The 24,868-nt window shown below is 49.0% G+C and overlaps 7 protein-coding genes across 7 annotated transcripts; 5 read left to right on the top strand and 2 right to left on the bottom strand.

Annotated features, from left to right (window-relative positions):
* Window positions 1-448: 448 nt before the first annotated feature.
* On the top strand, window positions 449-5,289 carry EDB91DRAFT_1083699 (uncharacterized protein; the record flags this gene model as incomplete). Its single annotated transcript, XM_041315661.1, has 19 exons — window positions 449-527; window positions 652-989; window positions 1,083-1,196; window positions 1,242-1,312; window positions 1,362-1,595; window positions 1,646-1,786; window positions 1,863-2,390; window positions 2,450-2,656; window positions 2,705-3,025; window positions 3,080-3,110; window positions 3,155-3,339; window positions 3,394-3,460; window positions 3,505-3,701; window positions 3,786-3,920; window positions 4,343-4,398; window positions 4,448-4,725; window positions 4,777-4,861; window positions 4,909-5,062; window positions 5,127-5,289. 19 exons carry the CDS (start codon window positions 449-451, stop codon window positions 5,287-5,289), a joined length of 3,384 nt encoding a protein of 1,127 aa, XP_041175236.1.
* Window positions 5,290-7,704: 2,415 nt separating this feature from the next.
* On the top strand, window positions 7,705-8,442 carry EDB91DRAFT_1144318 (uncharacterized protein; the record flags this gene model as incomplete). Its single annotated transcript, XM_041319139.1, has 3 exons — window positions 7,705-8,031; window positions 8,081-8,234; window positions 8,292-8,442. Coding segments are annotated over exons 1-3 (594 nt in total), but the record flags the coding sequence as incomplete, so codon positions are not given.
* On the top strand, window positions 8,295-9,864 carry EDB91DRAFT_1329769 (uncharacterized protein; the record flags this gene model as incomplete). The annotated part of the gene is made up of 4 exons (XM_041325331.1): window positions 8,295-8,524; window positions 9,452-9,585; window positions 9,644-9,699; window positions 9,737-9,864. The coding sequence occupies exons 1-4, from the start codon at window positions 8,495-8,497 to the stop codon at window positions 9,862-9,864; spliced, it is 348 nt and encodes a 115-aa protein (XP_041175234.1). The 5' UTR covers window positions 8,295-8,494.
* A 333-nt stretch (window positions 9,865-10,197) lies between these two features.
* Window positions 10,198-11,049, bottom strand: EDB91DRAFT_1056191 (uncharacterized protein; the record flags this gene model as incomplete). Its single annotated transcript, XM_041313983.1, has 1 exon — window positions 10,198-11,049. One exon carries the CDS (start codon window positions 11,047-11,049, stop codon window positions 10,198-10,200), a length of 852 nt encoding a protein of 283 aa, XP_041175233.1.
* A 1,165-nt stretch (window positions 11,050-12,214) lies between these two features.
* On the top strand, window positions 12,215-13,936 carry EDB91DRAFT_1144311 (uncharacterized protein). Its single transcript, XM_041319138.1, has one exon. The coding sequence runs from the start codon at window positions 12,668-12,670 to the stop codon at window positions 13,709-13,711; it is 1,044 nt and encodes a 347-aa protein (XP_041175232.1). The 5' UTR covers window positions 12,215-12,667; the 3' UTR covers window positions 13,712-13,936.
* A 1,871-nt stretch (window positions 13,937-15,807) lies between these two features.
* EDB91DRAFT_1056192 (cytochrome P450) lies at window positions 15,808-18,026 on the bottom strand (the record flags this gene model as incomplete). Its single annotated transcript, XM_041313984.1, has 12 exons — window positions 15,808-15,913; window positions 15,965-16,111; window positions 16,162-16,306; window positions 16,374-16,490; window positions 16,543-16,732; window positions 16,786-16,799; window positions 16,852-16,966; window positions 17,026-17,141; window positions 17,200-17,351; window positions 17,403-17,591; window positions 17,651-17,780; window positions 17,831-18,026. The coding sequence occupies 12 exons, from the start codon at window positions 18,024-18,026 to the stop codon at window positions 15,808-15,810; spliced, it is 1,617 nt and encodes a 538-aa protein (XP_041175231.1).
* A 3,515-nt stretch (window positions 18,027-21,541) lies between these two features.
* EDB91DRAFT_1056180 (UbiA prenyltransferase family) lies at window positions 21,542-22,587 on the top strand (the record flags this gene model as incomplete). The annotated part of the gene is made up of 4 exons (XM_041313982.1): window positions 21,542-21,643; window positions 21,699-22,083; window positions 22,138-22,463; window positions 22,525-22,587. 4 exons carry the CDS (start codon window positions 21,542-21,544, stop codon window positions 22,585-22,587), a joined length of 876 nt encoding a protein of 291 aa, XP_041175230.1.
* Window positions 22,588-24,868: the final 2,281 nt, after the last annotated feature.

Here is a 24,868-nt window from a genome sequence, read left to right as displayed (position 1 = left end):
TTAGGCAAAATTTTGTCCGAGTGCCAGCATGGGTTTCATAGGCATCGTCAGTGGAAAAAGTCGTGATAAAATGAACATCCTATGGTATGCCGTCCTGTTTGCGTACCGCGAATTTGAATATCTAACATCAACTTTGCACATCCAACGGTCTCACCGAGCTCCATCCGAATCACAGAGTAATTTTCCTCCATGTATGGGACAACTGATCCATCGATCTCACTTATCTTCTCATCTTGTCTGTTACTCAACGACAGCTAGCGCATATCGCCGTGACTTGGTGCAATTTCATTTGAGACAGGTGACTTCACGTGCGCGGGTTTCCGTTTCCTTTCACTTCGTTCGTAAAGACAGACTACGTCGGTTAGAACGGATGCGTTAAATGTAAATACCAAAGGTTCTGGGATCGCCTGCTTCTTTTATTGTCGACCAAAACTGGAGCGAGCGCTCCATGGCCAGCTGGCAGCTGCGGACCGCTTTAGCGAACTTTGCCGTGTCCGAGTTCACCCCGAGCCCGGGCGAACTACAAAGTGCCGATTCCTCCCAATGAACTCTGGTTGTTCTTCCAACTCTTGGTTTATTGTCATCAGCGTGCAGCCACCATGCTGTGTGGCAGGGTGCTGTCGCTGTCGTGTATATATATATTTGCTCTAGGTGAACTGGCCTTGGGTGCGTCCTCTAGTCCTGCTGGAACACCCCTGCTTCAAGTGGTAATTGTAACTGGCTTATTTTCACCAGTGACGGCCTCATCCAACTCTTCATCAAGCTTTGTTTCCGCCACCTTAGGCGCGTCCGCCACAACTGCTAGTGTCATCACCGTTCCGATCTCTAGCTATTCATTCATTCCGTACCCTGCACCTACTCTTAAACCTTACCCCCCGGTTTTCCTTGCAACTGATCCCTTGACCCCTCCCGATGTCAGCAGTGATCCGCAAATTGTGCCCGATTTCACGCATGCATGGGCTATTGCCTACAAAAAGGCCAAAAAGCTCGTGAGTGCATCCCTTCTAACGAAACTATTGTATTGAATCTTCACACACTTCCCTCTATCAATCGTGTCCGTGCTGAACGTGCTTGGTACCCAGATATCGGATTATACCATCGAGGAAAAAGTCAACATCACCACTGGTGCGGTTGTAAATCAGTTATGTGTCGGTAACATCCCACCCAATAAGAATTTCCCCGGTTTGTGTTCTAATGTGTGTGGCTCAAATTTATGAGGTATTTGTCTCATGATTCGCTAGAATGGCCCCCTCGCTGTCTCTGTAACCGACTTCACGACTTTATTCCCAGCTGGGATTCATGTAGCGTCCACGTAAGTCCTCTTCAAGTTCGCCGACATAATTGTCTAATATCTATGTCAGCTGGAATCGCGCTCTGATGCGTGCTCGTGGCCTGGCTTTAGGTCAGGAGTTCAAGGGCAAAGGCATCAACATTGCTCTTGGCCCCATGATGAATGTGGGCCGCATCCCTCAAGGCGGCCGCAATTGGGAGGGTTTCGGTGCCGACCCTTTCCTGACTGGCGAATCTGCGTATGAGACGATTCTAGGCATGCAACAAGGCGGAGTACAAGCAACCGCCAAGCATTTCATAAATAAGTTCGTCTCCTGATGCACCCGTTTCCGTTTATACTTATCTGTCCTGCTAGCGAGCAGGAGCACTTCCGTAATCAAGCATCCTCAAACGTCGATGACCGGACTCAGCATGAGATTTACGCGCACCCGTTCTTGCGCAGCGTCATGGCTGGCGTTTCGTCCATCATGTGCAGTTACAGTACGCCTCCATCACGGTTTATACCATTCACATCAATTGAGATGTGAATCGCAGACCTCGTCAACGATACTTATGCATGCAACAACGACAAGATGCTTCAACGACATCTTGAAGCGGGAGTACGGTTTCCGAGGCTTCGTTCAATCTGACTGGTCGGCGACCATGTCGACCCTTTCCGCTGTCGCAGGGCTTGATATGACCATGCCCGGCGACATCACGTTTTACTCTAACGACTCCTACTTTGGAGGCAATCTCACGAAATATGTGAACGATGGGTACATTAGCATGGCTCGGCTGGACGACATGGCGACGCGTATCATCGCTGGTTGGTACTTCCTTCACCAGGACGAGGACTACCCTGCCACGAACTTCAACACGTTCAATCCGACTGACGAAGCGACCAACAAGCATGTGAATGTACAAGCGGACCATTACAAGCTTGTAAGAGAGATTGGCGCGGCTGGGACAGTTCTGTTGAAGAATACAAACGGGACGCTGCCATTGAACAAGCCGAGGAACATGTTATTAGTTGGAAGTGACGCGGGTCCTGGAAACTATATCCCTGGCGAGTTATCCCCTGCGAGTACCAGCGGCATTCTGGCGATGGGCTGGGGATCTGGGTATGTTCGCTCTCAAAAATGCATGATATTCTTCCTGAACACTCATTGGCGCCGAATAGGGCTGGCAACTTTCCCTACCTTATTTCGCCTCTCGAGGGCATCCAGCACCGTGCTCGCCAAGACGGCAGCAGCGTGTTCTGGGCCTTCGACGACTGGAACACTCCTCTTGTTAGTATTATGGCGTTTGGTCAGGCCGTCGCTCTAGTTTTCATCAACTCCGACTCTGGCGAGGGTTATATTACTGTTGATGGCAATGAGGGTGACCGGTATGTTCTTCACCCATCTTTAAGCGACGGTGGTTCATTCCCTGCCAGAAAGAACCTCACTGCCTGGAACAACGGTGATCACCTCATACTTGCTGTCGCTGCGCAGAACAACAATACCATAGTCGTCGTGAACAGCGTCGGCCCGCTCATTGTTGAGCCCTGGATCGAGCACCCTAACGTCACCGCCGTTGTCTGGGCTGGCATTCAAGGACAGGAGGCCGGGAATGCTATTGCTGATGTGCTCTACGGCGCATACAACCCGTCCGGAAAACTGCCGTATACCATCGCCAAGGATCCCGCCGATTATCCCGCACAACTCGTCACTGGTGGTTCTAGGAGCGAGATATTGACTATTAATTATACCGAGGGGTATGTAAATCCGATCAAGGCCGATTTAGATATTTGATCACACGATATTCGTAGGTTGTTCGTCGATTATCGTCACTTTGATCAAGTGAGTTCCCCGAATCTGCTTTGCGTTTTCATGTGTTGAATAAGGAAAACGAGGCGAATATCACGCCGCGCTTTGAGTTTGGCTTCGGCTTGAGCTACACCACGTTCTCGTATTCCGACCTTTGCGTGGATGCTATTCAATCATTGGACGTTGGTCAGGCGGGTTTGATCGCTGCTTGGGAGGACGGGGGAGCTTCGCCCATTGCTGAAGGGTCTTCTGCTGCGCTTTGGTGAGATTTCCAGGACTAGTGACGGAATTGCAAGCTGATATAGCTATGCACCAGGCTCCATGAGCCAGCATTCCGGGTGACTTTCAAGGTCACGAACACTGGATTCGTGTCTGGAACTGAGGTCTGTGAAATCCGAATTTCATCGATCGTATCCTTACGCCCAAGCCCCTGGAACAGATTCCTCAGCTCTACATCCACTACCCGTCTTCCGCCAGCGAACCTCCTTCAGTCCTTAAGGGCTTCACAAATGTTGAAATAGACCCGTATGAAACAGAGCTCGCCTCGATCACGCTCTCGCGCTACGACTTGTCTATCTGGGACGTCGTTGCTCAGGGGTGGCGCAAACCAGACGGCCAGATCACGTTTTCTGTCGGTGCGAGCAGTAGGGACTTTAGGCTGCAGGGCGTCATCCCTGCTTGATTTTGTGCTGTGTGTTTGTTGATTAGTACTTACTCTCATATTTTGGGGGTGATTAGCGTAGCGCTAGTAATGAAGCATTGGTCTATGATGCTCCAACACGCACTTGAATTGAAGGTGCGCGAAACGACTGTCGAGTACTGGTTGTGGTTATATCGGGGCGCGTGCGTGGAAATGTGAATTACTGTGTCGGAATACACTACTTTCCATTGAAGTCGATCATCTTCGCATCTCAGGGGCGAACCGTAATTTCCCACAGTCAACAAAGTCTGTCAAAGGCCCAGGCCCTGAACGACTGCAGTGTACACATGCCAGCTGCAAAGCTATTCATAAATGCAGTCTTTTCTACTTACAACGACTCAGTTGGACAGGTGACCCTTTTGCATATGGCGTTGCGACTCGAGTCACCCGACATTTTCACACCTACTAGACACGCTTGATCACTGATTAATCGTCGTCCCGCTTTGTTATCGTTCAGCACACACCGCTACAGTTTCAGGCTCTCATGGATCTTGGATTGAAAGGAGTGCATGTCCTCGTTACAGGTCGTACTCTACCATATCCTATGACATTACTGACCTGACAGTACTCGAGCAGGGGCGAGCGGTGGCATCGGGCTAGAGACTGTGAAATTGTTTTGTGGTAAGTCCTTTGTTCTTGAATGACGAGTCTTGAGTTTGAAGACGTCCAGCACTGGGTGCCAATGTGACCGCACATTATAACTCGCAATTTGGTCCGATCCAGGAGCTTCTGGCTTCCAATGCCAATCTTCAACACGTCCAGGCGAATCTGTCTCAAGAGGAGGCCGTAGTGGCTATGTTCGAGTCGCTGTCTACTATGCCTCACGGCCCCGTTCAAGTAGCCGTCGTCAACCATGCTATATATCTCACTTTAGATGTCCCCATTGCAAGGATGACATTGGATCAGTGGAACACCACCATAACCACGAACTTGACATCATCATTCCTGGTGTGTAGAGAGTATTTGAAGCATCTTGAAAATGCATCCCCGGTTATCAAGGACAAGGCAGCGATTGTGCTTATCGGAAGTATTTCTGGGAAGTACGGTGAAGCCAACCACGCGGACTACGCTGCGACGAAGAGCGGTCAGTCTGTCCGCAGCCTAATTTGGCATAGACTCATCATATTCTAGCAATGATGTACGGTTTGAACCTTACACTGAAGAACGAAATCGTGAAGATAGCTCCCAAGGGGAGAGTCAACTGTATTGCGCCTGGCTGGGTCAAGACACCCATGGCTGAAGAAGCCTTGAAGGATCCTCACATAGTGTATTGCGCGTTGGCTACGTCAGTGATACAATTATCATTCATGAATCATTTACAATTGATGCTGACTTTCGTGTCATCGTAGGACTCCGCTCAAGAGGGTAGCCATGCCGATGGACGTCGCAACACAGATTGCGGTCCTTGCATCGTCTACTCTCTCTGGTCACGTCTCTGGTCAAGTAGTGATGGTGGATGGTGGAATGGAGGGCTGCCTGCTAAATACCCCAGAAGATTTGCAGGGATGTTAAGCCTTTTTTTGGGAGGATAAATGCCTTGTATATTTAGGGGATGATTATGTGCCTCTTTCTGCGCATCCACCTACTAGCTTGTGGAACTCTCCATAACAGTATTGCCTTGTAGTGTCCCTCGAAAACGTTCCTTCTTTATTATTTGAGCGCTAACTCGATCCTCGATCCACCTCGTCATCGACCGGGCTAGTAGTGCTAGCCGGCCGTCGATGGACGGCGACCGGTAGGAACCGAATGACACAACGGTGAAATTCGTGCTTGCTGTCGCCGTGCAGAACACGATACCATATTCGTCGTGAATCGCGTCGTCTCACTCGAACCTCGGACGAGCACCCTAGCGTCACTGCCGTCGTCTGGGCGAGCAACAATTAATGGACGTGCCCCGGTCTGTTTCAGGTTCGCTCAGTCACCTGCGTTTTGATTCGTCTTGGATAGCTCGTTTCTGACGAACAATCGCGTTTGTAGGTCGTATAATATCGTCATGCGCAATGCGATCCAGTACTAGAATATCGAAGTCGTTGCCATCACATCAGGAGAAATCCCTGCTTGATTTTGTGTGCTCGCTCATTACTTACTAGCTAGATTTCCATCGTATTGGTGGTGATTGGCATGGCGCTAGGAATGCGCAGCATTGGTCGAATATCCCATCGGTTGTGGGACGTCTTCACTACAAGGGATACCAGGATATGTGGGTATGTGGCTTTAGGTCTCCAGTTCGAGGACGTGCAGCATGGATCGTATAGTAGCGGGACCGTCGGGACGTCTTCGGTGTGTGATACGAGGTTATGCTCGTCGCGGGCTCGGGGACACGTCACGAGGATGCCAGACATTTTGAATGGCTAAGGGCTTGCCACGCTCCGAGTCCGTGCAGGCGACAGAACGAACGGAGTAGCCGTCACCGACAAGGGCGAATCGTTCTACATTACTACTTAGCCACAACATGGATCGTCTTGGGTATCAACGACTGCTTTTCGATTCAAAACGTTCCAGAGTTGCAGTTAGACGGAGCCAGTTCCTTGCTGACGCGGCACGACCAGTCACCGATCCAACGAAAGGAAGGTATGGTCACTAGAACATACGACCGGCTGACCGTGGCTCAGCACACCAGTCAAACACATTTTTTCGCCACTAACCAGTGCCCTCGTTGTCGGTAGTGTAACTGTCCACAACGTTCTGTCATATCGAACGAGCGTGAATTTCGGGGCGCCAGAGGTACAGTAAACGCGGATGCTGTGCGCCCCCCATAGACTCTTTTCATAGCCGGGAGAAAAGTCCAGTATAAGCTTATAGACGGGACAACTTCACAAGTCTCCGGGATTGTTGGATAAATCGTTGGTGTGAAGGGTTCCGGCGTGGTGAGTTCTGCAATTTGGCTCGGTACAATGGGTTGGCGTTTGGTACTCAAAACTTGGTACGCCATCAAAAGTCACAACACCGGGAAAATTACGACGTGTCATATATGTCCTTTGAATTGACACCAGATGCCTACTGACGGTCGGCAACATCGAGGGCAAGGTTTCAGAGCGAATAGTAATTTATGTCCTGCAGGAAGCAAAAAAAAATCTTGTGAGAGCGCTTGGAAGCCTGTGAATGTCGAGATACATGAGTTACAACGCAGCAAACGCACGATTCCAATCAAATTTTAATCCTGACGACCAGGAGGCAACACCCATGAACCCCGTGTCAATAAGCATTACCAACCAAGCATGATGCGAGTGATTGTCTTGTTTCTGTAGTCTGCGACACAAAAACAAGTTTAGGAAAAGTCATCATTTTCTGCAATATTCCAAACTGCGGGTTTGAATATCTGCGATCGATGTCGATGGGGACGAGCTCGGAGAAGACATTTACATGATTAGAGACGTAACTTCAAATTCCCACGGTCAGGAAAGCGTGTCAAAGGCGGCCCAGGCTGTGCTACACATGTCAGGTGCCTGCAAAAGCTATTCATAATTGCAATCTTTACCACTTGATAACTAGGCGCTAGTTGGACAATGAACAGGTGACCAGGCTTATGCATATGGCGTTGCGACTCGAGTCACCCGACACTCTCACACTTAGACACACTTGATCACTGATTAACCGTTGTCTCACTTGGTAATCGTTCAGCGCTCACACACATTACTATCGTGCCTCATGGATTTTGGATTGAAAGGAGTGCATGTCCTTGTTACAGGTTGTACTATACCGTATCCTATGACACTACTAACCTAACAGTACCCGAGCAGGGGCAAGCGGCGGCATCGGGCTGGAGACTGTGAAATTGTTTTGTGGTGAGTCATTCAAGTTTGTTCTCGAATGATGAATGTCGAGCTTGAAGACGTCCAGCACTGGGTGCCAATGTGACTGCACATTATAACTCGCAATTTGGTCCGATCCAGGAGCTTCTGGCTTCCAATGCCAATCTTCAACACGTCCAGGCGAATCTGTCTCAAGAGAAGGCCGTAGTGGCTATGTTCGAGTCGCTGTCTACTATGCCTCACGGCCCCGTTCAAGTAGCCGTCGTCAACCATGCTATATATCTCACTTCAGATGTCCCCATTGCAAGGATGACACTGGATCAGTGGAACACCACCATAACCACGAACTTGACGTCATCATTCTTGGTGTGCAGAGAGTATTTGAAGCATCTTGAAAATGCGTCCTCGGGTATCAAGGACAAGGCAGCGATTGTACTTATCGGAAGTACTGCTGGGAAGTATGGTGAAGCCAACCATGCTGACTACGCTGCGACAAAGAGTGGTCAGTAATGTTTCTGTCTGTAATTTGACATAAACTCATCATATTCAAGCAATGATGTACGGTCTGAACCTTACACTGAAGAACGAAATCGTGAAGATAGCTCCAAAGGGCAGAGTCAACTCCATTGCTCCTGGGTGGGTCAAGACACCCATGGCTGAAGAAGCCTTGAAGGATCCCCAAACAGTGTATCGCGCATTGGCCACGTCAGTGATACCACCATAATCCATGAATCATTTGTGCTGAATTTCGTGCCACCGCAGGAGTCCACTCAAGAAGGTGGCCACGCCTCTGGATGTTGCAACACAGATTGCGGTCCTTGCATCGTCTACTTTGTCTGGTCATGTCACTGGTCAAGTAGTGATGGTTGAGGGCGGAATGGAGGGCAGACTACTAAACAGACCAGAAGATTTGGATCTTTAGCCTTTTTGGGGAAAAACGCCTTGTCTATGTAGGGGATGATCATATGCTTCTTTCTGCACATGCACCCACTAGCGTATGGAGGTCTCGATGAGTGGGTTGCGTTATAGTCTCCCCTAGGTAAAAGGAAGTCCCTTCTTGATTATCTACACGATTGGCAGTTGAGCGCTAACATTGGGCTTAGAAGTCACTGGCTGTTCGAAGTTCGAATGCTTCCCCGACGTAAAATATAGCTTGCTGATGTACGAAGCAGTGCTGCACATCGGTCCTCAATTCACCTCGTCATCGACGGCCGAGGCTAGCCAGCCATCGGAAGGAACCTCATTGCCTGGCACAACGGTCAATGTGATAAATTCTTGCTTGCGTAAAACATATTTGTCGTGAACAGCGTCGTCACTCATCCTCGAGGCCCGGATCGAGCCCCCCAGTGTCACTGCCGTCATCTAGGCCAGTATCCAAGGCCAGGAAGGAGGTACTTGATTCCATTTCTGATGCTATTCCATTGCACTGCGTCCCGACAGGTCCCAGCGTCATCATGTTTAAGTGTCTTTTGCTCTGCGTTGAGATTACTTTTGACACGATTGCTTTGTTTATCGTATTTCGGTGGAATCGTAGCGCTAGTAATTTAGCATGGCTAAATATCCTCTTGGTCGATACGCAGAGAGGGGGATGTGTAAGTAACGTGACTGACGCTGCTAGCTCGGGGAACAGGGGTGGTCTTCATCTAAGGTAAACGGCCATGAGCACACGTAGATGTTCTGCACTGTGCACGCATTTGTCTTCATATGCGCAGTATGATGGAGGTGACCGAAGACGGTGACGTTGATGGTCTAAACCCGGAAAATATGACATGGGTAATTAGATAAAGTCGTGTTGTCTGTCCCCTCTCGGCACTGTGGTCCTCGTTCTGCCAGTACCACCATCTACTACCGAAAAATGGTGAGTCGAATCCTTCTCTCGTCCAGGTCGAACGACAAGTTGATCACGTTGCTTGCAACTGCAGGTCAAAGTCAACTGCCTTGCCCCCATCGTCAAGGTCATTCACGACAATTTTGGCATCGAGGAAGCTCTCAGTCCACCATTCATGCGGCGATGCACCGTCGCAAAAGTCGTCCCCTCTTTGAACCGCAAGATCACGTACGTCATCATTTCCTTTCGATCTAAGTACGTAGTTATAGGTAAGTGTTTTTCGTAGTGGTCTCTCATTCCGCGTTCCGGTTCTGAATGTTTCCGTCGTCGACCTTGTCGTGCGTCCCACAAAGAGCGCGTCATACGATGACATTGAAAGCCGCCGCGCACATTGGTCCACTCAAGGGCATCGCGGCTTATACTGACGACGCTGTGGTGTCTACGGACTTCCTTGGCCATCCTGCGTCGGCCATTTTCGATGCTGGAAGTGGCATAATAAGTTCGTGAAGTTGATCCCGTTCTATGACAATGAGTGGGGATCCTCGAAGCGCTTATGTATCTCCTTGAATACGTTGCCAAGAAGGATGCAGAAAAGTGATTCTAGAATCTATCTCATGAAAGAAAGGGTATGTTTTATTCGATATTTAAGGCTCGAAGATTTGTTACGTGTATGTGTAAAGTAGTGGAAAGCACAAAGAGCTGCTCTTGCTGAGCTATGAAATCTTGAAAATGGACTTGTTTGTGAAGTTGAACTGTCACATTTTGACAGTGGCATACGATTGCATACGGACATGCCATACAAACAATTGCTAACGAATACAGCATACCAATCTATTCACCCTACTCCCTCCTAATCTCCTCAGTCATCATGTCAGTCAGTATTCTAGCCACTGCACCTGCGATCTCGATCGCCTTCTCCCTATCGCACTCCCGTAACTTGCACACGATGTGCGAGTTAAACTTGTCAGGGTGGAATCTAAGCATCTCTACCTTCAATCGGTCCTTGCGCGACTTGATCTCCATCCCCGGGCGGAGGGGGTGGAAGATGAATTCATCCATGCCGCGGCGGGTGATATCATCGGCGGAGGTGCAGCCTTGCTCAAAGATGGGCCACGGCATCTCGCAGAGCATGACCGAAGTCAAAGTCTTGCTCTTTCTGAGCTCCTCCCATTTAGCGTCATGCAGTTCGAAGAACGCCACGAGATCTGCTTGAGCTGCGTTCCGGCGAAGCTCTTCCTGGCGCAACCTCGTTTGACGTTCTGCCTCTTCACGAAGGCGCTGTGCTGCTTGCTCGCGGGCCCGGCGCTCTGCTTCCTCCTGGGCCTTACGGAAAGCCTCACGTTTAGCCTGAAGCTCGCGCTCGCGCTCCTCACGAAGGCGCGCGCGTTCCTCGGCGCGACGCCTGGACTCTTCTTCCCTGCGCTTCTCCTCCTCCTGCCGACGACGTGCCTCCTCTTTACGACGCAGTTCTTCCAAACGGCGCAATTCCTCCTCTTCCTTCTGCCTACGCGCATTCTCCTCCACTCGCAAAGCTGCTTGGCGGTCGCGCTCCGCATGCTCCAACTCACGTTGCGGACCCAAATCTTCAGCGCGTGCGACGGTCTCCCTAGCATCCCCCAGCGTATGTCTGCGATGCTGGTCGAGGCGGAGTTCCTCGAGCTGCTTGAGGAAGATACGGTCTTCAGCAGTCATGCATCCGTTTTGCATGGTTTCGAAGGCAACGTCTTCAAGTCTGTGGAGAGCCACGGCTGCTTTTTCGCGCTTGATTTTCGCTGGGCTGTGGAAACGGGGGCCTTTGCGCCGGAGGCCAGGACGAGTGACGGTGAGGTGGTAAGTGAAGCACTTGTGCCCAAGCTTGCGACGCGGATGGCTGATATGACTGGGGGAAAGCTTGGTAGGAGCACTTTTCTTGAAGACCTTTGGAGCAGGAGCATTCTTGGGCGCACGGCCGACACGCCCGGCGGTGGCTGGGGCGGACTCGAAGGTGTGCGGAAGGGCCTGTGTAGGAGGTGCATTGTGGTCAAAGAATGTAGGTACCTTGGGCTCCCGAGCGGGACTACTCAAAGGCGAGTCGACACGTGGAGAATGATCGCGCGAAGAAATGAACGGACGAAAGCAAGGCTTCGGGCGGTTGAACATCCTGAATCCAGCAGGTGTTTTCGGGAAGAGGGGGACATGGTGGTATGGTGACCTTGAGAACATGTTGAACTTGAGGAAGGTCGTTGGACGTGGACTTAGTGTCTTGATCCGCTGGGTTTGGGTGTTGAAACATCGCAGGCCTATGCAGGCGTGACATTTAACAGATTCAACTGTGGACGTTCTGAAAGTGGCAGTGTCCACATCTCGTGCTGCTTATGTTCTTCAATGCGATGTTCTGAGGTGTTTCGGACTCCGCCAGGCTGTGGAGACGAGGAGTACTTGCTATTGTCCCTCTCCGGCAATTTTCCGGTCCAGTAAAATGATATGCAGAGAGTCACAGATGAATTAATCCTCGGTGTCCAGTGGAAAAGAAAATCAAATTCCTTCAAAGAGCAGTGGCCACTTACCGTTGCCTTCCTTGGAGCACATTGTCATTTTTCAGTTGGTGAGAGCGGGTACGCCACACAACTGGCCAGCGACCGAACTTTCGGGGAGTAACGTACCAAGTTGCAACTTGCCAACCCATCATTGAATGTGGGGCGGCGCAGCCAATGGCACAATGTGTCAATGGTTCAAAGGCGCTTACTAGTTGAAGCGAGCAGTGCAGAATCTCCTTGTGGATGTCGGTTGATTATTATTTGAGACATCCACAAACTCATAATACTAAGAAATTTCCAAGTGTTTCCTGCTCATTAGTACTTAGTCGCATGCACAGTGGGCTGAAGGAGATTTGTCCACAAACGCCCTGGGAATTTTGCCACCCATTCGTATTGTTCCCACGGCAGCCTGCCACGACCACCGAGTCAAACGCCCCCCTTCAGGGCATCAACGCTGTGGAACACGCATGGTCCGCCACGATATTGCGCCCAGACAACTGAGTCAACGCGCCCATCAGTGATGTGGCCGCCTCTAGCCCGGACACCTATCCTGAAATGGCAGCACAGGCGCAGCAAAGATAAAAAGGCAGGACAAAGCAGGAAGCCGTGGACAAAGCACAAAAGTACTCTTTCATCCACACTTTCGCCAAAGCACCTGCAAGGAAACGTATTTGAGTGGGCGAACAAGTGTTCCCAGGTGCACCAACACCCTAGCAACTCTACATCGACAACAGCCTTTCGTAAAAATCGCTTTCATTATTACCCCTATAACACGCTGTTCACAGTACTCCACAATGCCATCCCGTATCCCCAACACCGCAGCCCAGAGCGAAGTCAGCAAAGCCAGTGGCTACTACCTCAGATGTCGCGATGTAGATGGCACGTCTGTCATTATCACTCCAACTGCTAATGGTCTCGGCGCTCACACGCGTTGGATCTATCCTGAACACGAGGAAAACCAAGACGAAGGAGAAAGTGCCATGGATGTAGATGAGGAGGGAGACGTCACGCCACCGTCGAGCACCGTAACGCGCTTACCTCAGACGCCTATGGCCCAGCATACGTTCGATGCGGGTTCTGTCCTTCGCACACCCGTAAAGCGGCCACAGCCACTTCAGCGCTCCCCTGAGCGTATCGGCTTCAGGGGCATCGACTTCTGGCGCGGCAATTCTTTGGGCACTCGCATAGTCGAGCCGACTGGCTCTGGTATTTGCATGAGATATGTCTTGCAGAGGCCCGTCGGCTCCGTCACGAATTTGACGAAAGAACAAATTCTCGAGGGCGAGTTCCAGAGGAACCACGAGACATTTCTGACCCAGGTGGAAAGATTGCTTGGGAGCGACGAGAGAGAACGGGTGGCGAGAGAGATGAACTCGACTTTACCGGCAGCGGATGGGTCTATTCTTGTGGGTGCAGGCACCTCAAGACATGTTCACTTTGCCTCGCCCGAGCCGACTATCTTTATCGAAGAGGAGGAAGATGTGTCAGAGTTTGGAGTCGGGCCGACGGGAGAGAGGTTGGATTTGCAAGGTCTCCCCGTGCTCGCAGAACATGGGACTATCATGATCGACCCCACCTTCAAGCCTCAAGTTCGACCGACGCTTCCTACCCCCAAGGCCCCGCAGATGCTACCTGAAGCCGCGGACAATGCCAAGCATCTCGGCAGCATCACGATCGATGGGAAGGAATGGCAGGTCTACAAAACCTTGAGACCAAGGAAGGATGGCCAACCCCGCATTATCAGATCGTCTCCTGTGCAACCCAGGACTCGTAAGGCTCGGAAGAGCATCACGTCGCCCCTGACGAGGCAGCCTACCATTTTAATCGATGTCATGTAACCGCAGTGACATCTGCTTTGACAGAACGAAACCGGCTCTAGCAGGGCACGAATTAGCCTCAGTAATATGGACGTTATGCTCAATGTAATAAGTACATGTACTACTTACGCACTCATTTCCTATGGACTGTACAGCATTGATACCTTTACATATGATCATCCCTCGGAATTGGATGTATTTTTTGAATGTGATGCAAATCCACCTCCAAGCTCCAAGATTTTTGTTGTACAATGTGACACCCAGGCTTCGATATCAACAACCGCGTCCCTTATCCGCTACAGACTTACCACTACCCTAATATTTCGCGAGCTACATTTTCAGACTTATGTTGACATACCGCGAAATTCGCTATGTTGGCTACCCATGATCAGTCACTGACGGACATACTTCAGAAACGATATTTTCACCAGTACAAGCAATAAATATGCTGCACTGTGTAAGAATTACCAAACGTTTATCGCCGGAACATGCCGATACTCCTCTCACCGCAACCACCACGTCAACGCCTGGACCGTTTGTCAAGCACGATACCCGACCCCTTTTATTAGTACCTATCCTTTCAATTCCTATCGCTCGCTAAACCCTTCCTGTCGTTACTGTTCCTCCATTCGTAATACCGCCGTCTTCACCTTGTCAACAACTCTTATATCATTCTCTCGCTACACTATCAAATACAAACGCCACTCCCTTCAGCTACCGCTTTCACCGACCGTACACCGAGCCCTTGCCTTTAACTATTCTAGGACGACCCTTCCTCATCCTACAGTATAAGTAGCCCATGTACATTCCTAATAAGCAGCAGAATAGAACAGTAGATCCCCCAGAAGAACGCCCCGAAGAACCCGTCTCATTACCTTCTCTTATCATCGCTATAACGCGGTCACTCTCGTTTACCGATTCACGATATCTCTCGCATCCGTCATCCGTCATTTGAAGCTAACACTAATCATTATCATTCCTTCAGCGGTCTATCTACCCCCTTCGCACTCGCATCGCCTCTAGCTACGCACGTCGTATCTAACTTACAACTGCGTTGCAAGTAAGGAGCATGGCTCCTGGCATGGAGCGGTCCGTATCAACTATATTGAGGCCATCTCGGCTGAGTTTCGATGCTTCTGGAAAAAATGCAGGTATAGCAGAGGCAGGTGGGGACAGAGATGCGCGAAACCGGGTATAACCGGGCGTCAAGTATATGTACGAGAACAGGCTCAAAGTTTGGAACGTGAGAGGCCACTGGTGAGACACCCGATCATGCACTGTTCGAGCAGATGAATGATAGACTTACCATCAGCGAAGAAATACGAAAATTTGGCCAGTATCAATTGGCATAACTTTACAATTGTCTACAAGACCTTTCGATACCTTTCAGGGAGTGCTAGCATGTTTAAGCGCGGCAACAGCCTGAAACTCTTCCTTCTTCTCCTGAGAAAGTGATATTGCTGCTGTATTATTAGCTTGTGGGGCTATGGTACGGCAGTTAATGCAACTTGGTGTAACACAATGGCGCTTTCCGTCGGGGACATCTACCAGGTAACAGAGGTGGTTGTTTATGAGAACGATGAATGCATGTCATTCGTCGTTGCGGGTGACGATGCCGGTGTTGAGGTATTTAGAAGTCCGACAGCTTCGTGTGTCGTCGATGGAGAAAGATGGGCGAGCGCACGGGCGGGATAATAACGCGTGAAAGGGATGAAGAAAGAGGCAGCGGAGGTTGACATCGCCCGGTTAGGACGGAGCCCGAAATCAGCCTTCTGTTCAATATCGTGGGCGGTGGGTAGTGGTACCTGAGGGTCATGTAGAGTGATGAGCAGGTGGGAGCTACGCAGGACTAGGGTCCTGTGACACTGCGGCTACTAGTTGGACTGTTGAAGGAATATGCGCGTGGCCACAAACAAATTACCGGCAACAAATCGCACATGTCCACCAAATCCACTTACCTTATTGCACAACGGTGGGGCGCAAAATAACATTTAGCAGATACTGGACTGATGTTGAATGAGCGGTTTTCCGCTATTTGCGATCACATCGACGCAGTGAAGACGTTACTTATTTGTCAACTCTATTTAACTTACCAATAACGCACCAGACAAGAATGGCTACACTGGCTTTCCAGTTACTGGATCTGCCTTCCACATCATTCGCATCTGTGCTTCCCTAGCTGAAGAAACGCTCCGTATGGAGCACGGAAACGGCGTGGGGTGGCTGTTGCGCGTCAGATCCTCTGAGATACATATAAGCAAAGAAAGAACCAACATCGAAAGACCACTCGTGAATTCCGGCTTGACGTCAATGTCCTTGCCGTCCTCGTCTTTCGCGTTTGTGATCTCGACGGTCGATAGGATTGACACGACGGACGCCCATATGGCGTTGTCCGAGAAGAAACGACCTGGACAAATTCTCCTGCAGGTGACATCAGTCAAATGTTCCCAAATCAAAAAGACCTTGCGAACCTTCCATATCCAAAAACGAAATGACTGGATGTCGGTTCACCTTTCAACTTTCCGTCTGCAGTCAAGTGTCGACTGGGATCGAAGCGTGATGGATTGGGATAAATCTCCTCATCGTGGGCCATCACCCTGTGGGAAGAATTAGCTACTGTAAAGGCCATGATGACGACGACAATCGTCCGATACCTACCATGCATTCAATAGCACCGTGGTACCTATGAATCCATCCCTTTGAGAAACACGATCAGTAACACGCGATGCTGATATTAGAACACCTTTGGGAATGAAGAAACCATCATAAACATCATCACTTGAGGTGGCGTGCGGAATGCCTAAAAGGAACGTGTCAGATTAACTTCACTCGCTTTCCTTCCCAAGGCTCACCGAGAGGTACAACAGGCTTCCATCTGAGAATTTCACGACAGGTAGCCTCAATGTACGGGAGTGAATTCCTATCGTGGAGTGTTGGAATTCTGTCACTTCCGCACACTGCATCAATCTCCGCTCTGGCGCGAGCCTGGACTTCAGGGTAAAGAAGTAACGCCAGTATCAACATGTGCATAGTTGACGAGGTCTGCAATTTCCAGCCATAAGGATTTTTGCACGAGGAAAAGTGATTTATGTTACCGTTTCAGACCCGGCTGAAGAGTAATGTGTTTACCGCTATGATAATTTCAAGGCCAATTTCCTTACCAATGTATCCAGCTGCAGCAACCTCCTTCATCATCTGTTCATGAGCGTGAACTTGACTTTTGTCCCCTTGGTTCAGGAAGTCTGATACCATAGATGGATGGGCTACACCTTTTGCCTGACAGAGAAATCATAAAACAATTTTGTCTGAGAGTCAAAGGTCTTGAACGTGCTCACCATTTGTTTTTTGACATATTCAAAGGGCTTTTCCATGACTTCCTTGACCAGTCTCCGGCACTCTGGGGCTTGCTTCATGTACTTTCCACCAGGAAAAAAGGACGGCAGCCGATCCGCTGGAAAACCGTCATCTCCAAACCCGATTCCGATAGAACACAATAAAACAGCACTCACGAGAAGCAAAAAGCATCATCCAGGCTGATGTTTCCGGAGACAAGGCATGTGTAGCTATCCGAATGACCTTCTGAACGGAGTTCACGAAGGGATCATCTCTTGGCTTGGTCTCGTATCCATACGTGACCGCCATTATGAGAGATGCCGAAAGTCTGTTTCCGTATCAGAATTATGGTAGACAGGGAAAATCACTAGTCACCGACGTGTTGAAGTGTCTTTCTATATCCTCGGGGGCATCCAAGAGATTAACGACGAGTTCATGAGCCTTACGGAGATACAGATCCTGGTACGAATTTGATGCTTCAGCACGCAGGGTCTGGTGAAAAATTTTGCGATGCGTCCGGAATGTATCACCGTATGGCAAGAGGGCAGTGTTAAACGACATGCCAAAACTGTTCTCTGTTGGTCAACTCATAGCGCTCATTAATTAATCGACGTAAACTGGACGTACTACTCGTTCGTAGCGTTGTGGGGACGGTCAGAATATATTGCTGAGCGTTTGTCCACAATGGCTCTGGCGACTTTCTCGGAGTTGATGACGACGAAGTGCAAACCAAGGAAGCGCGTGTATACAATGTCACCTAAGATTCGAGGCTGAGCTTCAAAGCATGATGAACGCGGGTCAACCAACCATACTGCTTTGCCCACTTAGCATACGTTAACCATGGACGAGCGATATCGATGTCAAGGGCATTTCCTACGAATGGCAGCAGGCGCGGTCCAGGTGGGAGTGGCATACCATTCACCTTCTTTCGAGTGGTGCGCCATGCTTCTGCAATGGGGACTGCGCAGACGATAGCTAAGAGGATGATGTAGCTCTCGATCATGATAGATGATAAATGCAGGTCCCAGCAGGTCCACATTTTATCACCTTCCAACCTTGTACGAGGTCACTGTCATATGTCCCATAATTAGCAACATTAAAGTCAACGATTCGAGGTAGATTCAGAGGTAACAAGGTGAATCGTGGCTGAATGATTCGCTGTGAACGTCACCGATGATCGGAATTTCATACAGATTTTCATGTGGAAGCTCGGGGAAGACACCATTCTCACTTACCGTATACAGTAAAGCACTTATTCCGGATACTTCGGTACACCCATACGATCAATAGCCCTACGGGCCCACCCCTGGTCCCAACATATGGTCCCTCGATAAACGCAATCTATATCACTATAGCGCCTGGAAGAACGGGCCGTTATCTATCTACACATACATGACTTGTCTCTCGATAATATCAATTTCGTCCATTATGGCTAGAACATCTCGTATGTAGAACTCTAAAATCGGAATGACCAGTTGCCAGCTGCTATGACCAACGAGGCACGGAGAATGGCGAGGAAGGAGATAGAGAAATGCAGCTCGCGCTCGCACAAAAAATGGGGACATAGATCTTGCCATCGCGAGTCTGCATTGCTGTGTTGTTGTCAGTAATTGGAAGCTGTGAATGCGTACTAGTTTGATGGGCTCGCACTGTTGACTAGTGGTATCATATATGTGGCAGAGAGTAACAAAGATACTACCAATGGCCCAAGTGGCTTATTAGGGATATATTCGCGAATCCAGATGCCGATAGTTAATTCACTTCGCAAATTGCCAACATCACGTTTTCGGTTCTTTAGATTAGGCTCCAGTGCGGCGTGTCTGATAATAGCGTTACAGGACTGATTATCTTCTTTACTAGGCCTCGCGGAGGCGCAGGCCATTGAACGAATACGACAGGAGAATACGTACATAGAAACCTAGCGATAGATGGTTGCGAATGGATCGCATCCATCGTGTGCAGACCGCCCGTTGAAAATGAGACCATGAGGTAAAGTGGGATTGTTCCGAACATAAGCCCGAAAGGCATCAGATGACCATCGTCAGATAGCTTGGATTTGACTTGCTGGAATACACGCAGCAGAAAGCAACGTGGCACCACCAGCCTTCATGGAGGGGCCAGCAATACCCGAAGGGAAATACTAGCAAAGGTCTGCAAATGTTTGTGAATGGAGTGAAAAGAGGTGCTAGGCCCTTAAATGCTCAATCATGTATGGGCATGAGAATCCAGGGATGCCCGGAGGACCGTTGCGTGTAAGAATTGAAATAAAAGGCCGAGAGAAATCACCGATCATACCACAGTAACAACTTGAAAACGAACACTAGACCACGTCATCAGATTCGAATCTTGGTCGACTCACCACAGCGTTCATACCAAGATCTGAGACGGAATATCACCGTATAGCTGGATAGAGCGCCATACACCCATCGGCGTCGCAGTAAAGATCGTTCTCCTCCATTGGAAGTAACACAAAGTGTTTGACATCTTCGTCGAGTCCTCCTTTTGAAGCTTCCTCTATATAGTCCTTGTATTAAGCACAGCGCATGGTAGGCGTCGCTGTGCGGCGGTCACAAAATAGTACGAACACGGTACAGTAGGGAGTAGGTTCGTGGGACGTCCATCGACTTGAGCCTCGATTGCCTTGACAAACGTGGATCATATTCTGTTGAAAGTTTCAAGTTTGTCAAGAAATTGAAGAGGTAAACCTTAAGGTGAGTAGTGTCCGCGACCATTAGGAGATCTATGGAGGTGATTTGTTGAGTGGCATCTATCGGACTCTATCTCAGCATCAGCCTTAGATCTCCGAGTTTTACTTGAGCACGAGTCGGAGCCCCGGGATACGATAATTGACGCCTAATGGTTTGATGTTTTACCATTACAGCAGTTTGCGAAAGTAATGGTACTTACTACTGCCCAAAATTTTCACCTGGGTCTGACCAAAAAGGAAATCAATGAAAGTCGCGTCGCGTCTTTTAGCAGATGCAATTCCCTACAATTCCTAGAGCATGCCCTACACTTTTCAGCCATACAACAGTATTTGTTTCGTGTCTTTGCACTGAATATATCTATGGCAAAAAAGAAACAAAACAAGTCCAAGAAACTTACAATCAAAATCCCTCGGAATCAGAACAATGCTGCAGTAAATGAATTGGACGAGCTCAACAAGCCTCTCGAGTTCCCAGATTCACCTGTACCTGCTGTCGACAATAACGAGAAGATGGGACACCTTTCCAAGGCTGTCTGGTCAGTCAACGATGAAGAGGATCAGCTCATAGATGACGAGGAAATCGAGATAGATGAACAAGAGGTTGACATTGAATCCAACCGAAGTGATTTTGAGGGCTGTCCTTGAATTCCTGTTGACGAGCTTCGTCATGTTCGATAGCAAGCTATTGTAGAACTTTTCGCGTCAGACTAGCTTGTTTGAGATTGTGAGAGAGCGCAGAAGGACTGATAATGATATCGTGCTCGAATGCAAGCCATGTGCATACTTCATCGAGGTACAAGTCTGACTCCTCTGCAAAAAGGTCTTGAATAGCTGTCAAGAGTGCCCGTGTAATGGTACGAGTGCGTCCAATGAGTGATGAAGGAGGCTTCTCAACAGCGCCATGTTCTTCGAATATCCGTTGCCAGCGAAAACAGCTTCTCCGCGAGACACCGAGCTTTACGAATATCTTCCAACTCCCATCCGTGATCCCACAGACGAAGTGCACATTCTTTCAGGTCTTTTGCTGATTCGCCGGTTGACCATGGTTGCGAAACTGACAATACTAATGAGATTTCTAGCTCTGTTGGCGTGGAAGGGTACGATTTCCTTTTTGGTCAGACCCACGTGAAAAATTTGGCCAGTGCCATTACTTTCGCAAACTGCTGTAAAGTAAACGTAAATACTTAGATACACGTGTGAGGAATGCTACGGTGAATCACACAGCGGGGACACTGACATTTTACCACCTTTTGCCGCCAGTGAAATTACATTCGAAAGATAATCTAGAGTGCTCTGGAACGCTCTAGGCTAGGTCTGGAATGCTCTAGCCAGGTCAGTTTCGGATTAGCAGAAGACTACGGAAGTATCCGGAATACTATATGCGGTAAGTAAGTACGAAAGAGCCCAACTGGGTTTATCAAAAGAGACAGAAGAGGGGATGAGAGGGAAGAGTAATATGCTGCATGTCACGAGAAAACAGCATTGACCACAACTGTAAGGTAAGTACTGACATATCACGCTACTTATCGGGCCTCTTTAGCCCAGAGGTTTGGCAATGTCGTCTGGGATACTATCATATTTTCGGAACTACTAGAACCACAGGGAGCACATTAGATCCCTGACTAGCTGAACGCTACCAAGCCCGGTGAGAATGACATGGATCCTTGGGAAGAAGAGAGATCTTGGAGAGACCCAACCTTCAGGTTTTCAGTGATCTAGTAACAGGTACTTATTTAAAACATCATTCCGGTGTAGAATTCGTCCTTTCATGGCTATATAATGCTGAGTGGTGAAACAGATTCGAAATACCCATGTCGAACTTCTCAGGGACCACCCTGCGCAATGCGTTGCACTACTTCGAAACTGCTTGGCTTTTCACAAGATCTGACTTCAAGACAGTAATCTTCCCAGTGGTATTCATTCTCGCGATTACTGTTTTAGTGTGCGGCGCTGAGTCCCATGTGGTAGATGATATTTGCAAATGCCGTGTCCCCTCGTCACGACCCTCTAGCCCTGTCTCGCTCTCTGTTCTGGCTCTGGTTTCATCTCTTCCAAATCAACGTCTCTAATCAATCCTACTCTGCGCTTGAGGATGCCGTTAATAAACCATGGCGTCCTATGCCGTCTGGGCGCATCAGCGTTGAGGACTCTCGTACTTTGCTCTACGGACTCTTGGTTTTTTGCTTCGGGCTTTCGTCGATTTTTGGCTTAAACGTGTTGATAACCAGTGTCGTATTCTCTGTGATGATGGTGGCGCACGACGATTTTAATCTCAGCCACCATCCCACTTTCAAAAATCTATGCAACATGGGATTTTATGTGACACTTGGACTCGGTTCTTCGTTGGTGATGTGTAGGTAATTCTGCCTCTGCGGGTGATATTCCACTGACCAGATTAATATTTTAGCGGGGAAATCATCGCCTGACGGCACGACCATACAAGCACTTTACTGCTGCGCGATTGTCATAGTTCTGACAATTCATGCGCAGGATTTCGCGGACATCGAGGGTGACCGTAAGTCAGGACGACGAACACTGCCTATCGTGGCGCCCGAAGGATCTCGCATCTATATGCTTTGTGTACTTCCGCTACTCTCTTTTGCACTTGCCTCATTTTGGAGCGTGGGGCCTCTCTGCAGCATTTTATTTATGTGTACGGGTTCTTGGGTTGCACTTCGCTACTTTCTCTTCCGCGACAAAATTAGTGACGAGGCAACCTACCGCCTGTATAACGTTCGTATCCTCTATTCATATTACCTTTTCTATGACCTAATTCTTATCGTTCCCTCTGTAGATATGGCTTGCGGGCATTAATGTTTTACCAGTCAATGAGCGTTTTCGCGCATTGGCATGGTAGTCTAGTAGGACCTTGCTGTGTCATGGCCATCATGGCTCTGGCAGACATCAGGTATGTCTGTACAATCTTGTGGAAAATAATGTATTAACGAACTACGAAAGCAGACAAAGCCTCCATCCCAACTCATCTTTTTTACATCGGATTTAGTCTGTTGGGGTCATAGACCCTATGTTGGCATCTTTCGTTACAGTGTTCAAGTTCGTTTTATTTGACACATGGTTGTTACACTACAACGCGGTTTACCAGAAGTGATTCAAGCACATCTCTACGTAGTATGCTGTGCGCGTGACAGATAGCGAGCAACATTGATTGACGTGCAAAACACATTATGAAGATGGTCGAGGTCCGTCGCTATCCCCGTCGGTTACGACGAGCTCTCGAACATCCTGAATGCCAATAATGAACGACGTATTTGTCTTGCTACTATGGCCCACGGGTGGAGACCGCGAAGGCGTTGTAAGGTACTGGATGCAGCCAATCGGCCATGGGAGAGGGTTGACTTCTCATTAGAAAGGAGGCTGCTACGTGTAGCACGAGTGAGGTGTTACCGGAAGACGAGGCTTCGGGTCATGAGTTCTTTCGTCCACAGTGCTTCATTTTCGGGATCTGCGAGAATTCACGTTCAAATTGAGCAGGCGTAACTCCGAATAAGGCTGCAAATAGGAGGGTCAGTATATATCTAAATTGACAATACGCCACGATATCGCACCAGCGCCATCGAAGCTCACCGGTCCATTGGTATAGGATGGACAAGATATGCAGTGTTGAGAGAAGGTAATGCCAAGGAAGACGAGGCTGTTGACACGACGGATCGCATGCCAAGACCGGGAGCGGTAGATGAATGAGATAGGAGAAGGGAAATCTTTCCAGATTTCCGACATACCCTGTGTCGTTGCCATACGACGTTGATGACATCCTATTGTTGTTTTCAGACTACAAAACAGTCAACATTGCGATTCGATCTTGACCCGTAGTCGGGTATATGTGACGCATATGATGCATCGAGCAAAATTTTTACCTAGTCATAACAAGGTCACCGCGTGTGATGAAGCGGGCAACTGAAAGTGGCGGACCGTCTCGGGCGAACGAACCTGACGAGTGCTTACTCGTTGTACAGTTTACGCAGATGTAGTGCAACGGACTATGTTCTATTAGTAAGGACATTATCGTGCCTCGGCACTGGCAGAGCATAACCTAGCTGTGCGAGGTGTGTGATAAACTTAACCACCTCGCTCGAGAGCCTCCTTGAAAGATATGAGTAATTAATAAATAAGACATGAGAGAATGAGGATACTCTAGCATAATATTTGTTAGTTTCTGCACCCAGACAACTTCCGCTGGCATTCCTTGGCTCCAACAAGTGTTCTATATCAGATGCTTGAACAGAGAATGCACCCGCATCTTAATCCCCTTCTTGGCGGTTATTAGCCGTCATGTAGTCAAATCGACATCTCCTATAGTACGCTATGACTCTCAAGGCGCACGCTTAGTGGCCGAGACAAATCTCGCAAGCAATAATTTACCGGCGCCAATTGGTTCGAGTATCAAGTTCAAGCAAAGACCAGGCTGAAGCTCTACCCAGTCTGCACGATCGAACCAGGCATGAATCTAAGCTCATGTTATCGTGTGGGCAGTGATGGTTTGCTAACGAATCACGATAATTTAAGGCAGCTCGCAAGAACACCCCAACTGCTCCCGCAAAGTTGGTGAGGCAATGCGAAGGAGAAGAGGCCCGAAGTTGTGGGATGATTCCTGAAAAAAAGGGTGCTATCAGGCTTTGAAACGTAGACCGGTGGATGGCTACTATATCCCCGACTCTACGAAGTAGGGAGGGTTCTGTCAGCTCCAAACGGCCAGGCACCTGTATGCAAATGTGCGCGTGAACTTATTTCCTAATTCACGACCTCACAACGGACGACTATTTTCATGTGCGCGTGAAAAGTGAAACTTTTTCTGAAAATGGGCCAGAAGCCTAGATTCGCTCACCCAGGACAAGGAATCTGAGACATGATAGCAAGGAGACCATAGTGTGCAAGGATGAAGGAATATGGCAAAGGGAGAATCGAAAACCGGCGCCCTTCATAATTACAATTCAGTGTCGGCCGAGTCGGGGATTGGCGCTCGCGCCGCTACGATATAAGTAGTACTTACTCGTACCGACGCAGCCTGGACACCCGGTAGGCGGCGGAAGAACAACATTTAGGCTTCAGTAAACACTTAGATGTACTAAAGATCCTAAGGGTGTGTATGTCATGACCGAGCAGCACTGACTGCTGTGCTG

Source organism: Suillus paluster, assembly GCF_016628075.1.
Source record: "Suillus paluster strain FC165 chromosome Unknown EDB91scaffold_43, whole genome shotgun sequence".
NCBI lineage: Eukaryota > Fungi > Basidiomycota > Agaricomycetes > Boletales > Suillaceae > Suillus > Suillus paluster.
This window is presented reverse-complemented; position numbering and strand designations above follow the sequence as displayed.

Coding starts and splice junctions, on each gene's coding strand:
- EDB91DRAFT_1144311 (XM_041319138.1), top strand. CDS start 12,668: ATGCCATCCCGTATCCCCAACACCGCAGCCCAGAGCGAAGTCAGCAAA.